Source organism: Chiroxiphia lanceolata, chromosome 5 (assembly GCF_009829145.1).
Source record: "Chiroxiphia lanceolata isolate bChiLan1 chromosome 5, bChiLan1.pri, whole genome shotgun sequence".
Classification (NCBI taxonomy): domain Eukaryota; kingdom Metazoa; phylum Chordata; class Aves; order Passeriformes; family Pipridae; genus Chiroxiphia; species Chiroxiphia lanceolata.
Window position 1 is genome coordinate 54,843,762 of NC_045641.1, and position 25,724 is coordinate 54,869,485.

The 25,724-nt window shown below is 38.4% G+C and overlaps 1 protein-coding gene across 2 annotated transcripts in view; it reads right to left on the bottom strand.

The window, feature by feature from the left end:
- The window catches only part of RFX4 (regulatory factor X4), a 91,781-nt gene that overhangs the window by 36,413 nt on the left and 29,644 nt on the right, over window positions 1–25,724 (bottom strand). Inside the window, exons 1-7 of one of the 2 annotated variants that reach the window (XM_032689513.1) lie at window positions 24,460–24,550; window positions 23,332–23,455; window positions 12,067–12,128; window positions 7,153–7,366; window positions 6,237–6,314; window positions 4,264–4,427; window positions 1,764–1,864 (exon numbers count right to left, since the gene is read on the bottom strand). In XM_032689513.1, the coding sequence (XP_032545404.1) occupies window positions 1,764–1,864; window positions 4,264–4,427; window positions 6,237–6,314; window positions 7,153–7,366; window positions 12,067–12,128; window positions 23,332–23,397 (685 nt within the window). In that variant the 5' untranslated portion in view covers window positions 23,398–23,455; window positions 24,460–24,550. Of the gene's footprint in view, window positions 1–1,763; window positions 1,865–4,263; window positions 4,428–6,236; window positions 6,315–7,152; window positions 7,367–12,066; window positions 12,129–23,331; window positions 23,456–24,459; window positions 24,551–25,724 lie in introns of those variants that run through there. The other variant, XM_032689512.1, reaches the window with a different exon arrangement.

Sequence of the window (25,724 nt, forward strand, 5' to 3'; positions counted from 1 at the left end):
TTAAATAAAGAAAATTATTCCTGAAAGTATTAAATTAAAATGAGAACAAAATAAAATAAAACAAAACAAGATCCAGTTTCCTATATAAAATTGTGGCCATATAAAATTCACTCAAATAACCCAGTTTTCACTTAATTTAAACCTTGACCTAAAACCTTAAATCTGGATGCTCAATCAGTTTTACAGAGGCATATTGCAAGCAATGATTTATAGATGCTGTGAATAATGAGGTGACAAGAGAAACATAGAGGACAATAGGAGAGCTTTGCTTTTTCAGCATGGCAAATTTTCTCTTGCTACACAAAGGAACTGAAGACCAGAAAGAACTATTTAATGGGAAGACAAATGTTGGTGCAAGGAGAAGTGGGCATAAAATATCAATTGCTACCTTATGTGTGGAAATGAGAAAAGGTTGCTAAGTCTTAATGCAAACAAGTTTTGGAGGAGTCTTTTGACTGAAGTAGTAGGAGCTAAACTCTGATACAGTTTCAGGTAGAATTTGATCAGTTTCTGAAAGTGGTTGCATGATATGCTAATACATTATGGACTAAAATGCCTCAGGAGGTACTTGCCAGTCCTCTGCTCCTATTTTAGCTCTTTGCAAACAACATGGACCTTGTATTATGATATTTCCTGTACTTGGAAAATGAACTTATAAAATGTTGGTTTGTGCATATTTTGCCTGTAATCTGTGACTCTGGAACTGCAAACATTACCAAAGCTTGCATTCACTCCTTTCAGTACCTCCATTGGCTGTGTACACTATCACCAATTCTGATGAGGAGGAAACAATTGCAGAAGCAACAAAGACTCATGTAAAAGGCAGGATGCACACAATATTTTCCTTATATCAAAATCACCAGATTTTCAGGTATATCCAAAGAGATGTTAGATGTGGCCACAGAGTATTTTTCCTCTGTACTGTACATAGAGGTAGTTAAAGAACAGAGACTGAGAATGACTAGAGAGTACACCATCCAACTATTTCTCTCTACCTATAAGATTGGAAAAGATTTTGCTGCTGAAGATTCTCAACATTTTTGAACTGGTAAAAATGTGGTAAAGCATATTCTCAGCCCTGATTTTGTTTAATTTTTAAACAAATCAGTAAACAATTCAAACCCCCTTAAAATCAGTTGTTCCAACTTTCATTCTGACTGTTCTCAGTAAAATATACACCTAATTTTCCACGCTGATCAAAATAGTTAATCCTTCTCCTAAATTAGTTTTTTTTTTTCTTTTAACTTTGTGGTGTGGAATTTAGTGCTCATGAAAGGCAAAGAATTGAGAGCCGTGAAATAAAGCAGGCTTTATCAATAGGTGATGTGCACTGCAGGCATCTACAAAGCACGTCTGAAAAGGACTAGTGCCCTTTCCTGTGGTGACAGGGTAATTTGATCTCCTTCATTTTTAACTCTGGCACTTTTTTGAGTAAGGGCCTCAAGCTGTATTCAAATTCTGCTTGCCTAAAGGTTTGTTTAATAATTTTCTTTGCCTAATATCATCCCTAATGTTTTCTTACTATAAACAAAATTAATTTCTTATCAAAATCCACAAGAAAGTAAAAGAAATTCTTATTTTGAGCAGAGCCTTCTTTCACTAAATGGGATTGGTTCTCACGAACAAGTGAAGAGTGCAAGTGAATGCAAGATTTATAATGATGACAGGTTCCTAAAAGAGCACTAGTCTCACTTGCAATTAATTTGTAATCAATAAACACTGTACATCCCAGTTTAACAGGAGAGAGATTGAGCAATACATACATTCAAATTTGATATTTCGTAGGTTTTCTGGCAAATCATGGAGAGCTACTTTCAGCCACTCATCCAGTTGCTTTGCAAACTTTCGGATCACCTGTGTCAAACTGCAAAAAGGAATGACTACATCAGAACACATTTACTCTGTGCATTATACTATAAAATCTGAATGTGGGGGACCATGAGTCATTTATTTGCAACTCATTATTATGCAGAGTTGTTAACATATCTTAGTTTGTAGGCACGACAAAAAACTTCTGAAACTGCTGAAAACTTTGCAGCAAAAGTAAAACATACCACCATATTCAAAACCTCACAAAGAATGAAAGTCTCTGCGTGGCACTGCTTTGATACTTACAAACAGTATTCCTACTTGAAATAAAACCATTCATACTCTGTACAAATATAAAATCACAACCGTTTAAAGAAGACAATAAATCGAGCTTTGGGTTTCTGCTCAGCTGTGCCCAGATTTATACAGATGTGTACAAGGATGTTCAAGTGGAGCAACAATCAACTATGCTGCAGGCCAGAACCAGTGAGTGGGGATGATGATGGAGGGGAGGAATTTTCAGGCCAAGCCCACACAGGTGGGGGAAACGGGGGTGGAGCAGGACCTGCCTGCTTAGCTCTGCGCAGGAGCGGAACTTTCCCAGACAAGTGAGATTTCTCTCTTCTCCCTTGCTACCCGCTCCTGATGGTTCCATCATTTCCTGTTAAACTTGGTAGGAGATCCATTCTGCTCTTCTTCTTGGAATCCTCAGTATAAAATGTCAGTTTGCAGGAAGAGCTGCAGAGTGTTGTGCAGGGGACCCTAACAGCTGGATCTGACAGACAAAGCTGAACTGCCTGTAGCAATAGCAGAGATACACAAATGAGAGAGAGAGAGAGGAAAGGTACAAGGAACTTTCCTCTTTCAACCAGGAAGCTTTTTCTGTTTGTACTCCTAACACACTGCACTGAGAAGAGATGTGGTAAAATAAACATGGCCATACGCCTGCTCTGCTCCACAAAGAGAGCTAAAGAGGAAAAGGGATGGATGACAACTGCTGTGCTCACTAAAAAGTGGCTTTTCTGGATAGCCAGAATTTGTTCCCAGGAAGTATCTCAGAGGATTCTGGCTGAGTCAGCAAGATTTCCTTCAGGAGCTTCCATTGCAATGAGACCCTTCTTCACCCCCTCCAGTGCAGGCTATGGCTTAATAGCCACAATCTGGCCCTTTATATGCATTACAAAAGTCTATATTCACACTCAAGTCTCTCCTTATTTGCTATGAAAGAACTAAGCAGCTTGAGAAAAGGACTGCTGTTCTGTTTAATCCTTCCAGTGAAATAGATTTGGGGGGGGCAGGGGGAAGGAAAGCCTTTAAAAATGTACATGTCTTATCAAAAAAAGCCCATGCTTATAAGAGATTTCTTGTGTAAAAAATACCTTGCCTGTAATTCTGTACTTTAGCAGTCATGAAAGGCACACAGGGGAGCAGAACAACACCCTGAAAATATTTTCTGTGATTAGAGACACTTTAAAATCTTGGGGATAATACGCAGCATCAATAAGAAACTCCTAGAGCAATATTCTTAACAAATTGCTCTGCATCAGGACTGCATCAGTCAAATAATACTAAAGATGTACAAATATATCTAGAAAAATAGCTTCCTGATACTCATATTAGGAAAAACAAAGGGAGAGACATATTGATTGCACTCAATGACTATACTTTTTGCTGTGGACTGTTGGTCTCTGTCCTGTTTCTCCTATATAAACAAGACTTCTTGGACTCATGTGAATTCCTGGTAGGAAGAGAACAGCTGAAATCTACTGCATGGATTGGAAAAGTGAATTTAGCTTTGAAACAACAGAGGCAAATACTTATTAAATAAAATGATCCTAAGCAAATCACGCTTCTGTTCTTCATAGGATAGTATTAAAATTAAATCAGCTTCTTCAAGGTTTCACAAGTATGATCTTAATGTTTTATATTCCTGGCAAGCAGAATAACAGTTGGGTTCCTAGACTGTATACACAGAGAAATGCTTAGGTTGCAGTGCCTGAATATACATGTGAATATTTACAAACAGAGTGGTCAGGCCACCTTCTCTTGTCATAATGATCTAGAACAGTTATGTTGTTTTCACAGACTAGAAGAAAAGTGTCAGAAATTTTCGGAAGACAGTGTGGTACTCTGCAACCTGCAGACTTCTGACATTCCCTGAAAGTTGGGACAAAACTGTCAGCTGAATATTAAGAAACCAAGAAGAAGGTGGTATCCATCATCCCATAAAAACTCCCAACCCTCCAAGCTTTTTATAATACAAGCCTTGTTAAAATCTGAACATTTCTTGAGGAACATGTAAGCTCTTCAACTCCTTTCAATTGACACTGTGATTTAAACTCAGAAAATGGGTGGCAGCAAGCAGCTTTCTGGGAACTGGTGTCATTCTTGAAGAAAACACATGCAACAAAGACAGCTGAGCTAGAAGGGGTCAGTGCTGTGAGCTATACTGACCTGTCAGGTAAGGCTTGTAGTACTGTTGGCATCAAAACTCCAGAAATTGCCTTGTACAGAATTGAATCACAAACTCCCACTATATTCACTACAGTTGAAGAACCCAGTACAGGCAGCATATGAGGAGGCATCCCTTGCCAAAAGTGCAGAAGAAAACTTTGAACCTGCAATCATGAGAAGAAGCAGGGATGTTTAAATTAAAATAATCAAAGGCCACAAATACCTCTCTCTTGAAATGATCCTGCTTACCTAGCATTAGTTTTAGCCCCAGAGTAGGTCTGATGGTGTGCCACACAGGCAAGGCATATTTCTTAACTAGACAGGCTCATACTGTAACACAGCACTCAGTGGAAGAATCAACCAAAGGGTGAGGAGACACTCTGAGTTGGTTACTGGGTGTCTTTGTGTTACTACAGCAGAGAGACTCATGGGAACCACCATATTTTTACCTTCCGTCAGTGGCTGGTGAGTGTAACTCTTTGGCTTCCACATGTCAAGCCTTTTTCTCTCTCTTTGCTCTCTGACCTTGTATACAAAGGAATGCAATCTACGGTTTGGTGTAATGAGGGAGAGGAGGATAGCACATGGCTTAAAGGGGGCAATACACCGCTTTCTGTCTTCATTTTGGAAAGAAACACTACACTTCTGGATTTCTTCTTTCCTCCAATATGAAGGAAAGAGAAGAAAAAATGGAGAAAGGCAAAAAAAATAGGGAGGAGATTTAGGACACAACAAAATATACCTCTGAAAAATTTAATTTAGGAAATAAAGGTGTTATTCAGAGAATGATAGGATCAGTTCCACACGGGTCAGAACACCAGCATTCATGAATGATAACCTGTGTGCAATCTGTAGTGAAGTAAATAACCACACCAGGTACAGTAAAGAATATTTGCCATTTATGTATTGCTGCTGCTCAGCCCCTTCCCCACCATTGATCCTGATGAACAGATTGCCTAACAAAATACAGCATTCTGCTCTTAATAAAGTATTCTGAAACTCACTCAGCCAAATTTCCCGAATATGTACCACATATTTTTCTCACAGGGAAACTTCTAGACTGGGTACAACAGGGAAAAAACAGATTTAAACCGGAAGATTGTGAGAATTAAACAATGAGAAGAAGAAAAGCAGGAAATTTCTTCCTGTTGTTCAGAAGACAAAGTCAAAAGACCTGTTTCCTTTGATTTTTTCTTCCAGGACCTGAATGTCATATTCGAATCAGGTCCTCAGCATCTCTACAGTCAGATCTGCTTTCCTGGCTTAGAAGAAGCTTCTTCCCACATAATATAAAACTGCTTGTATCCCATTAACATTTAATTTTTTCAGCTCTAATTATAAAGTTGTCTGCATGCACTGCCAGAAAACCCTCAGATTAAGTCAGATATGCAATAGGTACAAACCTTATCCACCTCTAACAGATGGTATCAGCTGCTGAGCAGCGTGTGCGTTCCTAGCTGTGCTGCAGTACAGCTGAGCAACTGGACACTTCAGCTATAGCTTTCTGGGATACTTGGGAGGCTGTAAGCCCCCCACCACTCTGTATCATTGTTAACAGACCAGCAGAGCCCACTGTTTTGGCTGTGACACCTGACCTGGGTCTGTACTGAACATTGAGAGGAATTCCTTCAAACTGCTCAGTCCCAACAAAATGCTTCGAAAAGCTGTGGTGGACACACTTCTTGAGTTGTGGATTGTCCCATGTCTTGTAAGGGGATATTGCTACCTTAATCCTGCTGGAGAACAAAGGGACAAAAACATTTCCATTGCTTTTGTTCCTCTAACTCACACAGCTTTTAAAGCGAGATTTAGTGCTATTGCTCACAGAGTATATACTCAAGTATAGCTATTGTGCATTTCTCATAAAAAGGATCAACCAGCACAGAACTGTAAGTCTATAATATCACACACGAAAGAGTCTCAGATCCATTAATACCTTATGTGTAATCATTAAACTACAACTGTAACCATACCTCATCAAAGTTTGCTCTTATTACAGTGTCTAGTATCCTCTGACAGTGAGTCCTATACATCATAATAAAGGTAGAAACCTGAAAAAGAATGAGGGAGACACACAAAAGATCATTCTATTTTAGGAATTCTGCTTTTAAAAAATCAGAATACAGAGCACAGAAAAAGTAAGTTTTTTCTTATCTTACGTATGCACAACTGCAAAAATAACGAAATCAGTTAGCGTCTGGTTAGATTAGTTATATTACCCGTAAAATGAGTTTTCTTCTTAAAAGTAATTTCTCCCTTTGAATTCATGGATTTTTCTATGTCAATGGGGATTCTTCAAATGTAAGAGGAGCAAAAAGCCTCAGTGAGATCAAAGACGAGAATGTGGCTCTAATTAGGACATAAAGAACTATAAAACCCTATTCTTTTGTCCACTTTACATTGATACTACACATGTGAATAGAACCAGAAAACTAGCAAGCTCAGCCAAGAGAAGCCAGAGCATTTTTGTCATGTGTGCAGATAGGATTCTCTTAATTTCTAGTCTAGAAAGATAAGAAATGCACTGAGTCCCTCTCTGCTCAAGAAAGCATCAGAACTGTTGTTCAATTTGCCACCAAATGTGTTCACAGATAGAGAGCTATAATGTATTTAAGAAGTTGCCCTGAAATCTCACCTGCTGTATGTAATGTAAGTTTTAAAAGAGTGTGCGTGGGCTTTAGAAATATTGTACAACTGATAGTGTCAGCTGCCTATTTTAAGGGAAGATATTTCTTCCTATTAGATGAAGTAATTCAGTCCTCCATAAATCAAGTCAAGGCATTATTAAACTTACTCTAATTTAAAGTCTTTATATAGTAGACAAAGCTTTCATCCAGAGCAGAGAAAAAAACCCCAAGACAAGCTGAGAAAAGATTTCCAAAGTGTTACCTTCTCCTCTGGCAGACTGGCTGGCAGATTTAGATCTTTGACATTTGGAAACTCTGGCAGTAATGTTCCCAGTTTGGATCGTGGTGAATACGCCACTGTCTGTTTGGTTACTTCTTTTTTTCCTGTTTCGTTGACCCAAGCTGCTCCTTTTTTAGAATACATCACATCATAATACTGGGAGTTTTCTTTCACTGCAATTCCGTAATAATGGTACCTGATACATAGAGATGTATATTTTATAAAGTGGATTGTTTGAAATTTTGAAAAAAATATATGGAGACAAGAGAAATTGATAATTTCTATAGCAAAACAGATTGGGCAATAGTTTACATATTATTAACAATCATTGATGCAGTAGCAGAACATTGTGGTAATATATTGAGCTTACTTATTTTCATTCTTTGTGATTCTATTCTGTTGCAGTGCAGGAAAGAAAGAAATTCCACTTTTTTCTTCTTAGTTAAAAAAAAAAAAAAAGTGTCCTAAAGCTACTTGTTGGCAGAGCTCTGCTGTGCAGTTGCTCCTTTAGCTCAGCAATAAGCAGAAGTACAGACCCTCTGGACTGGCCCTTCTGTTGTTATTTCAGTTCCCCGATTCTCAGACTGTTGAGGGCTGTTTTGGCCCCTGAAAAGCGTGAGTCTTTACTGCAAATGGGTTGATCAGAAGTATTTCAAAAATTGAAAACACCTCAAAGAAAAGAGGGGGAGAAAGGCTTGTGCTGGAAAGCAATGGATGGCAGGAAATGTACAGTTCAAATTATTTCCTTCATACCCTACATCAGCACTAGGCTTAGGTGAGTAGCTATACAACACTATCTCAGCAGACCACAATGGGAATGACACGGTGTGGCTGTGCAACAAAAATGGATTGGTAGTCTTATGGCACCAGTTTATGCTACAACTCAGCTTTATTATAGGTGCTGATGGAAGTAGTGATTTTCAAGTAAACTCTTGCATCAAAGCATCAAAGGTAATCTTAGTCCTTCCATAATTTCCTAAATTTGTTTCAGCTTCTCAGCTTCAGGAACCACTAACCCATCAGCTAGATTTGTAATGATTGCTAGAGGCATCACAAGATTGTATTGCTGGTATACTTTTGCATTAGCCTAATTTCCTAGACAGAATTTTCAATGATCCTCCGCTTTTCTCCTTATACCTATCAGATCACAATAAGACATTGTCTTCTGGAGCCCACTATGATGGCACTAGAAGTTATAATCTCTGGATGTTTGTTACTCTCTAGTCAGTTACTCTTTCAGAGTTCTGCCACCAGATCTGTTCACTTGAATAGAAACAAATTTGCTTTAGGCAAATTGGCTGGTCCTACAAAGTTCATCAATTAAATTAATGAAAGAATAACATCTAAGAGACAGTAGTTTAACTTGGGTGACATTTTTTCCTTTTTTCAGCCACAGTCATTCACCCACAGATCAGTGCATGTCATAATCCCCATCAGAAAATGGTGGCAAAGAGCTAGAAATTTGGTCTTGTCTACCAGCACAGACAGGCTGAGAGGAGGCCCAGGTAGTTGTAGCAAACTTCTAGTACATGATGCCCTTGCCATGCCCACTGAGGACATTCCATATTTTCCTTTAAAAATAAAAGCTATTTTGGACTCAGTATTGAATAATCCAAGTGAAATTTATTAAAACATTAAATTGACGTGCTGTGAGAGGGATTTCCTGACTTCGATACCTTAGAAAGCCACACTATTGGCTCCAAATATGCCCATCAGAGCTTAGACCAAAACATGCATCCTACACCAGAAACCAGGCTCCAGACTGCTTGTGACCTGTCACAGATAACTAATGGCAAGTTTGTGCTAACACTGGGGTTATGACACCAGCTAGAGAAGTTTGGCTTTTTAGCTTGAACAGTAACACCCCAGTTTGGTCCCTGGTAGCTGCCATGCATACACTGCACATAAGAGCCATAAAACTTCTGTATGTCCTGCGTGCTATACCTGGGGTAGGAGAAGCCAAAAGGAAATGCTACAGGGAGGTAGCACCACAAAATTTCTGAGGGAAGGGGGGGGCAGAGGGAAGAAGTGAGAGTAAACCGGACTGCTAAATTTCTAGACTGACTGAGAGGTTTGTATAATTTAAACAGAGGTCAGTCTCATATCAAGTTTTGTCTTAAATCAGTCAAAAAAAAAAAAAAAAGTCTGGAAACTGAAGTAAAGTTTCACTGTGCATTATTTAATTCCTGATATATTGCACTTGGCAGTAAACTACTGCCAAGTTTTCTGTAGCTTCAAAATCATATAGACAGCAATAGCCAAATTTACTCCAAAATTTTTCCCCATAGATTCTTCCTTCATTAATTTTACCATCCCAAATGACCAAAACTCACTGGAGTAGTTTACATAGAGTCTTTTTCAAGCACTTTTATGTATTTCTCTCAGAAAAACAAAACCAACAAAAAAACCCAAAACAACTTAATCCAATAAACAGGGCTTGAAACTTTGATATGCAGAATAATAACATGGAGACAACACAATCTTTTTTGTGGAATGCTTTTTCCCCTCATGCAGCACTCCTTTAAAGAAGCAAAACTCCCTTCAAACCATGTAGCTTCCATTGGTTTAACTAACATCTTGTGTACGTAATGGAAGAGTTTCAGACTACAGTACAGAAAGAAATTGGCTTTTATGTTTAGCTGCCTTCTCATGGCTCACCTGTGGTGGAACTGTATTTAAGCTCAGCAAGATAGAGAACAGCTGCATGCTTACATCAATAAACCCAGCTGCAAGGAAGAAAGGCTCACAACTGATGGCCAGGAGTATAGCACCATTGTAGCTCTGAACTTTGTAATGTTACGAGGCAGCCGTGCTATAAAAAGACTGAAGGCAGAACAGTGTGAAGTCAGATAATCTTAACCACTTCTATGGCAGAACTTCCTTTGGCAGTAGCAGGGAAGCAGAATGAAAATCATACTGGCAGCAATCGGTCAGCACAGTTGGTGATAAAGGAACTGAAGTGTTAATGTCTAAAGTAATTTCTTTACATAACGCTTAATTGGAAAGTAGTCAGATGTTTCTGAAAACAAAATCAGTACTCAGTTACAGCTGTGCTGGGTCTACCACAGAGTGTATTTATCCTAAAGAAGTACAGCATGCATGTAGTTTCTCTGCGTAACAGAAACGCTTTCTTATTTGCTATATAGGGAGCAGAACAGTTGCAAAAGTGGTATGAAAGGAGTATGTGACCTGAAAGCTGCTCTGACAGGCAGACAGGTTAGGGGGAAATTATGCAAGACATATTTAGTCTCATTGATTTTTAGCCTCATTGAGAGTAAAGAGACGGCTTTTGGAGGTGCAAGACACCTTCAGTCAGCAGATCAGGAGGGTTTTGCTCCTCCGAGAGACTCCTGGAGCTGCAGGTGGAGCTCCAGTTTGGAAATGCAGCAGTGCTCACTCCTTTCATTAAATGGGAAGACAAATAACAAAGTTGTAGCTGATGTCAGAGGGATATGATGACTGACAGTGAGTACTTTCATATGAATGCATCCATAAAGCAATTTGTGCACACTGTCACGCTGCCATTATGAACCTCCATGAAACTTATATTCAGTGCTAAACCCTAATCCTCTGATTCTGGACCTATCAAGTTTTCCTAATATGCCGTTGCACTCACCCAGAATTTCCACCTGAGAGATTTTTGGTGGCTTTTATAACTGATGTTACACTAACTCTAAATATGCATTTGGGAATGGATCTCAAATCTTTAGTTAGCTGCTTTAATATGTCTGCTCTAGAGAAAGAAAGCTTGGTCATAAAAACTAAGAAAATATCAACCTGGGAGAAAGGACATTTTGTCCCATCAAAGAGATACAGCTTGGCAGGGATAACTTATTAGAAGAGCAGAGTAGAGCTATTTTTAATGACATTTCTTTTAGTATCTTAGGTTTTCTTTTCCTTTAAAGAGTGGGTCATTCTAACTTGAATATGTAAGTTCAATTCTAATAGCATATTTCTTTCTCAGCATTTAGGAATATTATATTTCTAGGCTCTGTCATGAAAGGGAAACTTTAGCAACGAAATTTTGCAAACACACCATCTCAGATTTTCATTTTCCTCTCCACAGTTTTCTGCTTGTGAACTACAGACACTGCTCTCAGGCTACCCTGTAGGATTCTGTGAAGGTTAATCAAGAAAAGTAGTTATTATTATTTTTCAGGCCTTACATTTGCCAAAAAAAAAGATTCAAAGCTCCACTAGAAAACTTTCATGGAGTCCACGAGCAGAAAAACACTATAAAAACATTGCTGTATCCTCTTCATAAATTGGTAGAATCACATCTTGTCAACAGTTGGAAAGAGTCAAGGTAGTGCATACTTCATTCAGAATCAGTTTCTTATTCTGGAATTAGGATGAACTGTTTTCAGGAAGTGTAATCTTTTGGGTAAGGCAATAAGTTTAATTCCTTGATCACTTAAAGTTATGTTGGATTTCATTACACAGGCAAAATGGAGGCTAAATACAGGTGTGTGGACAATTTCATTTTAGGCCAATGCGTGTTCCTACCTACATTCTAGACAGCATTCTGACACTGGTCCTCTAAACAGAAGCATGATGCTAACCTGCTGTCATTTCCCAGCCTCCAACAGTAGTTCCAGTACTCCTGGATGTAAATGTTCTTTACGTTGTGTAAAGTGAGTTGAGATGAAAAACACTATAGGAACAACATGGAAAATATTGCTGATGAAATCAGTAAAAGGCCTCCATTAGACCACCTTTGCAGGATCACTGCTGAATCAGTAAGACAGTGTAAAGACTACAATGAAACCTCCATCAAAGTTGGTTTTAAGTCCCCAACTGGACAAATTATTCCCTGTTCTTTTACTATTCTATTCAGTAAAGCAAGAGCCAGACAGGGCCCTGTGCAAGGTGATAATAATACCATACAGTGCTTACTTTGATTGGCCTCTGGTTCCAAGTCTTCTTGTTGTTAGCTGTGGAAACTGTTGTCTTATTATCTGCAAATAAATAGAACTGATATTAAGAAAAATGGAAAAGCACATTTATTAATTTAATATGGACTTTTAAGGCACAAAAGCAGAAAAACTGTACAGCAATATCAGCAACATACATGGCAGGAGAAATCAGAAATAAAGCTTTTTATTTTTTCCATTACTGAAAGAGGGGAAAGATTCTTTAAACTTCAGTATAACTCCATTAACTACCATTAATTTAAATACTTTTGGACGTTACAGGAATAGAACATATTTCCTTAAAAATCTCAGATCAGTTCTGCCTCTAAAATAAGGAGAATTGTAATGAGAATTGGCCTACTATTTATTTGTCAGCTTGTAGGATCAACAAAGTTCTCTATGGACCTTCACAAATCTGCCATTAAACACTTCTTTTTCTGACAGATGATTCTCCGAAAAGATTTTGGTATTTGACAGGGGCACCATTTCTACCAAGGAAGACTCTCAGTGACATTTGTAAAGATACCTGTAATCAATGAATCTTCTATGGAAAAGAGGTGCATCTCAAAAACAGCAGGATACTATCAAGAACCCAGACTCTAGTCTGTCAGCAGATTTAAAAGAACATTGCTACTGTAAAACAAAACTTCTTTAGTGCCAGTTGCATTTAAGGAGATAGATTAATGAACATAGATTGTGCCTTCAGTCATCAGAGCCTCTATCAACCAGGCTAATCCTGATGAAGAAGCTTTGCTGTAGTTGCTGGAAAGGAGGTGCTCAGCACCTCACAGGATTGAACCTGATTCTCAGTGTGGTCTGAAGTAGGAGGAAAATTTTTCTGCGAGAACAGTCATGCAAGAAAGACTGCAGCAAGCCTTGAAGAATCACTTGGAAAGGAATTTCTTCCTTTTAAAATTTTTAATCCATTTTAATTGTGCTTTCATTATTTAAATTGCTAAATGCTTCCTCTTTGGGTGGGAACACCAACTAAGATTAAAGAAAAACAAACACACAAGATGGAATATGACTGCTCGACTAGAAAAAATCAATTTATATTGATTAGATAATATAGATTTTTTTCTCCATTAACCATTTTACCACAGTGATAAATATTTAATCCTGATTGATGACTGAAAGCTTTGGAACATGTATTTGGATCAAAAGGTGCTACACAAATAAAGACATTACAATGTCACATATTTGACCATTTCTTCAGTAATTTTAATTTTTTTTTAGCGAAAGGTATATTCATCTTCCCTTTGTATCATGTAAAAATTGACCTGGGTTGGTTTCCAAGAGCTTTTCGAGACATGGCTGATGTCAAAAATGCAGCATAGACTCAGAGTCACTAGGTTGTTCAGCTTTAATTTCTGGAGCAAAACTTCAGCAAACAGTAAAACACTTTTGTGGAGCTGTGAAAGTTCAGCCTAGCTGTTTGATAAATGAGCAGACAGGCAAGCAGCCCTTCTTTCTTTTTTTGTATGGATTCAATGAAGCCTGCCTAAAGAACACCACATGCTGTTCCAGCTACTGATCTAACATTCCGCAACATCTCAGCCTTCCAAATTCCCTTTAATTACACATTAATCCCACCCCTCTCTCTTTCATTTTCTGCAGACAGGGTTGGGGGCTCCACAAGGCTGTGGGAAAAAAGGCAGTGTTGAAGAACTACTTTCTGAGGATGGTTTTTTTGGGCTAGGGGTTTTTTTTAGGGTTGGTTCTGTAGGGGTTTTTTTGGTAGGGTTTTTTTTGGTGGCAATTGCCATTCAGAAAATACCACTCCTCTCCAAAAATTGATTTTTCAGCATTTAACTTAATATTAGAGATAGTTTTACTCTATTTTTTCTTTTGGAATGGGATGAACCCATATTACTTTCAAGTCTTTCTAGTGGCAATGAAGTGTTACAATGCACACTGTAAATGCTACTTTATGAACCATATGTCGTGTGAGTTTCTGGGGTTTAAATAAATCAGCCAATTTCTACATACCAGGGCAGAGGTGATAAGAAAAAGAGAAGAATAATGAAGTAGTTGATCAGATGATCTCTTTTTCTTTTCTTTGTTTCTTTTTTAAATCCAGCTAATTTTAAATGAGATACACCTTTCAGAATACATCTAAAAAGTATGCATAATTTAAAATATCATTTATCAATAATTAAAAAAAAAGAGAGAATAATCTAACAAACTTCTGAAAAAAAAAAAGTCAGGACTTTTTTTATGTAATGCTGAATATGTAAAATATGTATAACACGGCATACTCATACCTAGGTGCTTGTAAAAAATGCATGGGTATTAAAGTTTGTGTTCTGAATAAAACAAGTCAAGTACTAAGAGAACTATCTGTTCATACAAATGTTTATATTAAGCTATGTTTATGCAAATCCCTGTGCAATGATACTGGTAAAGGCAGGACAAAGTGGAGTTCACTGTGTGCTGAAATCAACGGAAAAAGCGAAGGGTCCAAAATGTTGATTTTTAAATCATTTTCAGCCTGAAAAGTCACTCTATAAAATATGTCTCATAGGTTTAATGTTTATTAATTTTTAAAGACCTACAGAGGAAATGAGTTAACTTTTCAATCTTATGGGGAGGGAAGGGGATCCTAATTGTCAGACATGAAAATTTAGGTTTGGATCTGAAAATCAAGTTGGGTCATTTTCCTTTCATCACTGCAGTGAAGTTGCACAAGCAAATGAATCAAGACCAGATCATGCAGTTTGAGCTGCTTTCTGAATGGAGCCCAGTCCCTTTTCTCACAGAAGCTCTGGCTTCTCAACAGAAGCAGTGGTAAAAAGATCTCATGGGTGGTATCCAAGGGAATTTTGGAGTGAACGGACCTTTTTACCATTGTCCTTCAGTGGAACTGAAATTTCATTTCACACTTCTCCAAAGTGACCAAAATTCCAGCTGCCCTATAAGATCTGCTGAGTAAAAAGGTACAGGTTTTACATTTTCCAAGTGAAATTTCACCTAAATTACATGGCAGTTTTGACTGTTAGGCATTATTTTATGTTACCTGGCTTTTTGGTTTTGAGACAGATGTAGACCAGGAGTTTCACATGGAAGTAACTTCTATCCCTACTATATTAGCCTCAGAAGCCAACGCTCCTGCAACATTTTTCTCAGTTACTAAACTTTAATGTGTTCTCCCTCTCTTCTCTGTGCTCTGCTTAAGACCTGATCTTACCTTCTGTCTACAGAACACCTTTTATGCCTTTCTCGAATAAAAACAATAATATTAAGAACAGTCTTATCTTTTCCCAGCTCTACGGTTCTTCTGGTGAGTGCCTACTGCACACATAAGAGCCAGATATAATTCATTACATTATAGAACAACACATATATATATAGTTTACACCTTTTCAGGGGACTAGTATAACCAGGTGAGCATTTGTTTAACCCTTTTGCAGACAATCCTGAAACGTGATTTTCAGAATGTCTGTGCAGGTAAGAACAGAAGGGGACATTTTTCTCTCTGACAGGCTGTAACCTTGACACACTGAATGTATGGGACAGCCAAAGTGAATGCAAGAAAGAAAGATCTTCTCATGTTCTCCCATGATGAGATTGCAACACTGGTAGTACAACATTCAAATTATGTTGCGCAAATCTTGGAGCTAACAGGATTTTTATCCCATTTCAGCTTTTAAACCCAATAGAGGTGTCTGAATAAACTTGAATTAAGTATCTATTTACTTGTATTTCTGGTCATTCTTAAAATAAGGCAATAAAAATTAAATGGGTTACTTGAGCACCCATGTATAACAGAGAGAGCTTTATGAGCAACAGCCAGGAAAATGCACTTCCTCTACACAGGTCTGTGTTACAGTCTGCACAATCTATTACCCTTAGACATGGCAGGCTGCAGGAGCTGTTCTGTAACCCTCAAGCGGCTGCAAGGGTGCATTCCTTCAACCTGATTACTGCCAGCTGTAACTTCTGCCACTGCCTCTCTCCTCACGTCTCCAGTACTGTAACATTCCAACACAAGCAAAGCCAGGCCCAGCTTTAAAATGAGGAATTGCAGAATCACAGAATGGCTTAGGTTGGAAAAGACCTTAAAGACCATCTAGTTCCGAACATTCTGCCATGGGCAGGGATATTCTGTGTTCATCACTACACTGTGACCCATCACTCCTCATTGCATTCATTATCAAACTGTGAACTTCTTGTTTCCTAACTATTCCATCTAAATTTGTCTATGATATGAGATGTCAAAACAAATCAGGGGAGAAAAAAATCTTATAAAGCATTTTATGTGCCTGTCTTTATGCAAACAAATAAGGATGGAAGAAACCAGAGGTCTAGAAATTTCTGAAGCAATTTTTTTTCTTCCCTCCTATGTCAAAACACTAAATTTTGCTCTGGGGGTAATAGGCAGAGGATGGCTTTTAGAAGGCTTTTCTCTGCAATAATTTAAATTTCTGCTTTTCAGAGGGCATAATCATTTTGTCAATGGACCTGATCTACAGGGACATTATTTTTCATGACACTTGTTCCTTTCTATTTGAAATAATTCTACCCATGCTTCTAGAACTTCACAGAGTAATGAAATAAAATCAAACTAATTTGCAACCTAATAACTGCACTCTGTCAGAATGAGAAAGGAAAGATCAAAGTAGTCCATTACAAAATACAGTTCATATCTCTCAAATCCACCAAACCATGTAAAGAAAAGAAGAAGAGCTGTGACTGTGTCTATACCCTCTCTACTTCTTGCTTACTTATTTGCATGGCCAGGAGGGAAGACTGTAATGCACTCTTGATCACAGATCTCTTGTCTGTTTAGATTCAATAACCTTCCCATTTCTCTTCACTTACTTTCACAATTTTTGGGTTAGGGCACAGTCTAGCTGTAGGATAAGAACTTGTTTCTATCGCTTATACATCTCACCTGATACTGCAAAGCAAGGCAGAAAAGCCTGCTGGCACTTTCTCTGTTGCCTGTGCCCAGTTCTGCCTGTTATGGAGATCAGATTTTGTGAGGAATTCTGACTGAACTGGACCCTTTAGTGAAGCTTGTGAGACCTCTCCTCAGATTCATCTATGTACAATAATATCCTCCTTCAGCAGTTCCTCTGGCCAGATGGAACTCAGCCTAAGGCATGATCAAACAGTTTACTGCATCCCAATAAAACTGCAGACATCAAATGCTCTGACTCAGATCCTCAGCTGAGCTGCAGCCACTTTTGGTGCTGACTTGCTGAAGCCAAGCAGACCTAAAGCCCTGCACAACTCCCCTTGCTCTGTACTGGTGCCAGCCCTCTCGCTGCCATCACCCAACATATCTGTGGGAAAAGGCTGAGCGCCAGGATCCCTGCACTCTGGCAGACCCGGTGCTGTAAGCACAGCCTTGGGGTCGTGTTGACAAGGCACGAGGTAAAGCAGCCCAGGCCACTCTACTTCATGCTCAAAGCCTAACTGGAAGCCAGATGCTTGAACTTGCAAAGCCACTAAAAATCCCATTCCTATAGGGCACTGAGAAAGGAAAAGTCACTCCAGAGAAACTGAGGCGTGTTTGCTGGTTTCCTTACTCTCCAAGCTTGTGGAGAAAATGACAATAGTCAGCAACCTGCAATAATACAAGGGATCAGTGAAGCAGAGCCAAGGGACCAAATACCTTTCCAGCTACCCTGTAGGACCATCATTCCCCACACCAGCATGACTGCTTGGTTGTGCAGTGCTTGTGCTACTATGGTCTCATCAGAGGAGCTTGGCCTAGAAGATTCCGACTTGGGAAGAAAAGTCACACTGCTGTCAACTGTCCTTCAGTCAGGAACCTCAGCTATTAAAAAGAGATGAAGGAAAAGCAGGCACTGCTCAGATAGCACTGGCAGACTGATGCAGTCATTTGATGCAGTAACAGAAAGTGCATTCTCAGATTTAGATTGATTTTTTCCCAGTTCTATTTTTGTATTCAATATTGTAGAAATTGTTCATAATAAAGCAAGTGCTACTTTAGTCTATCAGAAGAGAGTACTAGGAGTAAACTTGGCTTTGCTAAACCAGTTACTATTGAGGCTACTTAGGAGCAAATTGAGAGTAAAGAAATAAAAAATACATCTTCAGGAAAGTACCTCCTTATGAACAACAGGCAATTTCCTGGGGCGTACATTTCAATACAAAGACAAAGCAGAACATAATCCCATCACAATGTCATTATCAAAGAGGTGTCAATAAAGGACTTGTCTGTCCTTTTCAAACATTAAAATCATATGGTATGATAGCATGAAAGTGTAAATCCTATTAATGTTAATCATGCTTGGAGCAGAAGTCCTGCTGGTAAAACTTCTGGGTGTAGAGACAGTGCATCATGATAAAAAGAGAATCTGGCTGGTACAACTTGTACTTCCCTGGAGCAAAGCAAACTAGTTGAGAAAAAAAAGTTCTTTCCTAACCAATCTTACAAATCGGTTGTGGACTTTGCCCTTTATTTAGTGAAATGCATTTATTGGAATCTAATTTTCACTTACAGCAAAGACAGTCAGGAAGCAACAAAATTCATGTGAGCATGCATCCACGTTAAACCTCTTTATGCTGCTGGAAAGATGTAAAGGAACCTCAGGCTGGGGGAGAACCACCCTGAAAAGTGTCAGCGTTCTTCGTTTTCCCTTTCAAATATTAATTTATTATTGCTTGTCAAAAGACATATCAGGAAAGGCCCAAAAGAAAAAAAGAAAAACCGAAGAGGAAAGTATTTAACCTCCAGGGGGCATATGGGAGTTGTGGGAAGAATGCTTTTTGAGGATGCAAAGGAAGTTTCACCAGGAGATATTTACTGTTCTGTGTGCGAGGTATGGCAGAGTCAGGCAGAGGACTTAGCACTGCACAGTAAATTTAAAGCAGGGAACTGAGGAGACGTAGGATAGGAGAAGCCGCTGAAGATGAGGAAGATTACGTCTTCAGGGGTCTTGATTAAGAAAACAATGTACATACAGGGTCAAAAAAGAAATAAGAACAAAAATCAGAGTTGGAAATAAAAGTGACAGAGAAGCTCAGAAATCTGCCAGTGAACAGCTGGGCGGTATGGTACAGCTAGGAGAGCCTTATGGTACCCATCCATACACTATAGCTACTGAGGGGCTTGGAAATGCTCAAAACATTCCTGCTTTTTTTTGATTCACTGAAGGCCCCGAAACAGAATGATTTAGCTTTTGCAATTAAACCCAGTAAGAATGGCATGTCAGAATTGTCACCCATCACTGTAATTTTTAGCTCACTGTACTTATCACCGGTGTTTTATGTTAACTTTTTGCTCAGAAAAAAAACCCCACAAACCATACATCTGCACTCCCTGCTGCAGGCAGAGGCAGAACTTTCAATTGGAAACATCTTAAAACTGCTCTCCAAATCCACAAGATCCCGGAGCAGAGCCCAAGGCATTCGAAGCACAGGGCTGAGGGGCACAAGGCTGCCGTCCTTTTTAAGTGACCTCAGCAACAGGGCTTTCACTCCTTCTGCCTGAAGACTAATTCACAGTCTAAACACGTTCCCTGTGAGAGAGCTTGTTCTCATATGCAACATTTAATTGTTAATAACTCAATGACATACCTGCCCTGCCTCACTGTACCTCCCTGTCTTTTCAGTGGTTGCATGGAACATTTTTACTTATTCTGCTTCACTTTTACGTGAAATCATGATCCTGTTGCATATAATACGCTTTGCTGTCTACAGTAAGAGCAGAAGCTTAACACTGGAGTCTTAACTTGATGCTGAGCTGTAACCAGCAAATTACAGGGCCCTTCCTAATCACTATTTAGCTAAGGTATATAAAAGAATCCTTGGTCCTGCCTTTTGCAGACAAGTACTGTTACGGCAGGCTAGGTAGCATAGCAGATTGGTAAATGTCAGTATAAATAAAACTGCCTGTAACTTTCACATGTAAATTGGGTGAGTAAAACACTAAAATCTTGGCTAACAAGTTAAAGTTACAACTACTTTGTCATATAAGAATATATCACATTAATAACCATACTAAAGTATTCCTAATTTCATATGCACTTTATGTGGCTTAGGAGTACAGGTTGCTTTTTTAAAGATGTTTATTTATACAGTAATTCTGTTCTTTACTCTTCTTATTTCTTTAATTGCTACTAGCCTGATTTCCTCAGAAATCAGTCTACAAAATATTACTGTCTCTTTGTTAATCTCTTCACCCCTTGGACCAATTTTGGTTTCACTAATGCAATATTACCAAGTGCCTGGTGTCCATGTCCCAGCAGTATAATAGAAAATACTGGCTGGAGAGTGGGGAGAACATACTGATGTTAATGCTGAGGACAAGACAGGGAAGAAAATCTCAGATTTTAGCTTATCCATTTGGCCCTGCCTGACTGGACAACCATGAGCATGAGGCAACCAGTCAACACTTCTATTGATCTGAATCAGCCACCCCATGTGCTGCTTCTTGCCCAGCTGTCTGCATGGAGGGGGAAGAACAAATGAGACAGAAAAATAAACAGGCAGACACGAGGGAATCAAAAAATAATGTAGAAATAAGGTGCAACAGATGTGTGAGAAAACTGAAAGAAGCAAGATCTTGATGTAGGGACTGGGACCTGGAAATGCTTCAGGGAACCATGTAGATATTCCATAAGATTTAGGGAACATAGGAGATGGTAGGAAGTCTCATTAGTGCAGCAGTTCATGAACAAGTTGTCTCTTCTCCCTGCCACGCTCTGTTGTGGCTATATTTGACTTATATCAGGCTTAAGAAGAACACATGGGCTGAAGTGCTGTCTACAAAACCTTAATCTGGAGGCAACACTTTCAGACAAGCTTCATGTGTCTCCTGTGGTAGCTTTAAAAGTGAAATCAACACTGTTCTGTTAAGTGAGATGTAACTGAGTATGTAACAATACATAGGATATTACTTATTAAAGTTTGTTTTAATGTGCTGAACTCCCTCTCTCTTTCTAAAAATTACCAGTCTGTTAAAGAAAAAGCCTAAATATTTAACATTGACCACAGAGCTAAAGTTCAAAGATGAATCATAAATTCAATGTGGTCTACTGAAAGGCGAACTGTCTACAATTTCACAGAACAACTAACTCCTTTTTCTGGAGGAGATGACAGCTGCAGGGCTCTTGATGTTTCCCAATGAGGACAAACATGTCTGGGGTCTCTGTTTCAGCAGTTAAACGCAGAACCCCTTATATAGCACCTATTTTACTGCACTGCTTCTACTGCCTCCGAGGCATTTATGCAACACACATTTCTAAGATGGTATTTAAGTCACATAATAACAACTCTGTTGGCTAAAACTGCATCCATGTACCTGCTCTAAAGGAGAAGCTGATGGCAAGCTATTGATAGAATGAAGTGGAAGTGTGCCTTACAGATCTTCATAATTGTACAGTATATTTTCTTAGAAGTAATAGATTGAAAAGGACCACTGGGGTCTGCTCCAGGTTCTGAAGATGCAGAAGCCTGTTTCACTACAATATTCGTCCCAGTGTTGAGGTTCCTGGACACACCAGTGCAGAAGCATCAGTTCCCAGATGCAAAACTAATGGCCACATGAGGTACTAGTATGAGACAGTATTATGATGATTCTGTGTGGCTTCCTTCCTCTTCACAACAAGGTAAAAGAAGTTTCATGCATCACTGCTTCAGAACTTTATCGCAATCGAGTGGGAAACACTTGGACGGCACACGAAGAACACATTGGAATGCCATGATTTTTGGATGGAAGTCACTGTACCTGTCCTGCTAGGTCAAGGTACTCCTACCAATGAACAGGGGGGGGGGTGTGTGAGGGGCAGGAGAAGAGTAGGATGAAGTATTAAACAGTGTTACAAAACTGCCACATACCGAAAAATTGTGGAGTAAGTCCCCAGTAAATTTACGTTCTGATGAAATAATTTCAGAATATTTACACCTTACAATTTACAGAAGTTCTTAGCAGCAGCAAAATTAACATTGTGTAAATTTGAGCTGTGTTCCAAATGTGTTAGTCTACACGAAATCTGTTTCTTGTTCTCAGTCTGTCTAAATTAAATGTTACCACTACACTTACACTTGGTAGCAAGAATACGTACAACGAGCAATTTCATTCACACACATTGTCTTTAAAAAGAAAACTAACACAGATTCTACTGAGCTGTGCAGGTCTTCAAGACACAACAAACGTAGTAATGTTACAACATGGTACATTTTACTTTCCTTGCTAGACTACCTACCTAAATATGCACTACAGCAAATGTCATCTCATTAAATACATTCTTCTCCTTCACCTACTCTTCACACAGGCACTTACCCAAGGAACATTTTTCCTCCTCTGAATACCCAGCACTTCTACAGAACAAATGTTGCAAACACTAAAAGAGAATATCTTGCAGGACAATTGGCTTCAGACTTATGCTTGCAAGCATTTCAAAAACAGTGGCAAATTCTACACTTTGTTTTTTTCACAGCCTACAAGTTTTAAAGATCTGCGACACATTCTATATTAGAATTTCAGTTTTAAATGTCACCCTATATTTCACTGAGAGGAAAACCTCAGCTGGCCAGAAAATCCAAAATATGAACTTTATGTAACCTTCTAGCCAGCTATTAACATCTGCTAGTTGTGTAGAGCATAAGATCTTTACTGCTCATACCTGGATGATGCAGAGGTGTGTCTGTGGTAGGAATGCACCTCTGCTGTGAATCTGGAATTAACCACAGTGGTTCTTACTAGAGCAGGAATCACAGTGCAAAGATAACTTGGCAGCCTGTACCTCCAATGCCACAAAAAGGCAGCTAGATGCTTTCTAGACTTTCACATCTGGAGGCATTGTACTCCACCATGTGAATTTGCCATATCATTTGATATTATTAACTCAGGGATCTCCATATCATGCTTACAAGAATGGGCTAGACATGCTCCAAAATTCAATGACTGATGTTTTACCCTTTTGTTTTTAAAAGTTATATATTTGTTTAAGCAGTGCAGGTCACAATATAGATGTGTTAACACTGGTTTGTATTCAGCTTCCAACTCAGCTTTAATTGCCAATATTGTACACCATGTCACTGTCAGCTAGGCTGGGACTGAAGTATTTTGGAGCTTAGCCATGATTAGAAATTATTCCAACCATCAAAATGCTTAAAATCTTAGCCTTTGTCCAATAACTTGAACACATAAGATATTTCATTCAAAATATTTTCATTCAATCTCAAATGGAAGATATAATTATTTTCAATAATACAGATGCACATGAACCAGGTGAGAGCTTAAGATGTCATCCTGCTGCTTTAGACTTACCTTTCCAAAGCTGGCAGCATTAACAGGTTGTGTGTCATTTTTCTCACAGAAATCCAAGTAATGCATGTAGAGAGCACTTCGAGGAATGCAAACACCTTCAGCGATCTCATAGTTCTCCTCCAGCCTTAAAAAGAAAATATCAAACAGAGAGAACTGCAAGTATGTTGGATGTCCTGTATGGTAAACAGTACACAAAGCCGCATCTTTTAAGACCAAACATTCTGACTTCCTCTTGTCTGCTAAATTTGCTTTGTTCCTAAGTGTTCCTTCCAATTCATTTCCATAAAACTTACTTGCTTTATTTGGTTCATACTTGCTATCAAAACTATAGGCTGTGAGTTCTCAGTGCATCCTGCAGTAAACAAATATATGTACAACTACGAAACAGTAAAAGTTCCCTGAGGGGAAGCATTTTCTCCTCCTTTACAGAACAGGTCACCTTTAGTTCATGACACTCTTTTCACTCCTGCCCAGCTGCAAAATTGCTTACCTTGAGGAAGCAGATGCAGCTAAAGCAAGTTATTGGCAAATACTCAAGAGTGTGCACAGAATCTTACTGTAAAATATTTTCTTGCTATTATTTGTGGATAAAGTAGAAAAAAAAAAAGAATCCATGATCTGAACACAATGCTGAAAAAAACTCGGTGAGATAACATCTTCCTCAGCCTTTAAGAAGTTATTATTTATTTGCACATGCAAATATGAAGCTACAAAATTTTATATTATGTGTCAAATATAAGAGTAGGCACATGCTTAATCTTTAAAATTTGAAACTGGTCTCATTATAAATCTATAGATTAAAGAAACATTCCTTTGAAATGAAATTTTTATTATTGCTTATCCAAAAATATTCAAGAGATATTTACGTACACACTTAACTTTAAACTATAAATAATCTTGTCATCCATAGTGTCAGTCATACGCAAATGCGTGTTTTTGTGCTTGTCTGCCCTTCTGGGTAAGAGAAGAAGTTAGGTGTAACTTCCTCTTAAACGTATTGAAAAATTAATACATATTCTCAAAAAACTCCAATTTTACAGCAAATGATCCCCTACCATTTCGTAGCTGTAGAACACCTTCCAAATATCTAGTTTCTCTCCTTCATTGCCTTTTTCAGGACCTACCTACCTTCCATTTCAGTTATCGTGATCATTTGTGACTGCAAACTATTTTAATAAGATATCCGGCCAGATGAATGGACTCCGTTTGTATGGGAAACATCTATTCTTCCTTGGTTTCTACAGAAATATCATCATGGCATCTTTCCTCAAATTCATAGCGCTTTAACAAAACCTCCTTTCAAAACCTGGAGAGTTCGTTTGTATACTATAGCTGCTAATTGGAATGTCAGCTTCCGTGACCAAGACAGGACAGAAAGAAAAGCAGTTAATTATTTCTCTTCATATCTGATGAATTTTTCTCTTTTTCTCCTCTCTTTCACAGAGAGTCATTAGTCTGACACTGAACAATGCCCCATTATACCTGAACTTTTTTTTAATGATCAAAAACCCATCTTGCTCCACTTCTTTTATTTTCCTGTCTTTTATTTAACAACTTTATCATATTTTGAATCCAGCTTCATTCTACAGTATTGTAGGAAGATAATGAACGCAATCTTCTACCTAACAAATCATTTCCAGAAAGAATATATATATACATATACATATATATATATATAAACACTTTGAATGTTGTAATAAAGCTACATGAAATCCAGTAGTTCACAATGAGACCTTTTGTGCCACTACAGTGTAGGAATAAAGACCCTAATACTTCCACAGGAATGACAATTTTATCTGTCCCTATTACTGCTTCCCTCTTTATACACTCATATAGTTCGAGATTAAATGAGATTATTCTATAGCAGAATCAGGTCTGTAGTTTTGTTCCAGATTTATTTACTTATATCAAGACCACAGAACAACTGTGATGTTAACCACTGCTAATCACATAAAAGATTCCAGAACCGATTAATTTTGATGCAGTATAACAATTTTTGAGGAAGTAGTAACCTGGGGAGAACCCATTACCTCACGATACTTTACCTTCCTCTTTTTTAATTCTTTCTATAATTGTTGCAGAAAATAGAATAGTTTTGCTGATTTTAGCTTCACAATACTGTTATGTACACTGTAAGCCACAAAACTGCATAGAATTAGGTTGACTGTACTTGGAATAATTCTGTGTTTGGAGAAGCGGACATACACACACACCAAAATTAAGTAAAATAAAGTTCCACACTTGCACTTCGGTCAACCAGTTTACCAATGAAATAATCATGAACATTTTAGAGCCAAGCCATAGCTTTACAGATGATAATGAACACAGGAATGTGGAATAAGCACAGGATACTAGATATTGCTGTATTCATGCCTTAACCTTTAAATTCAAGC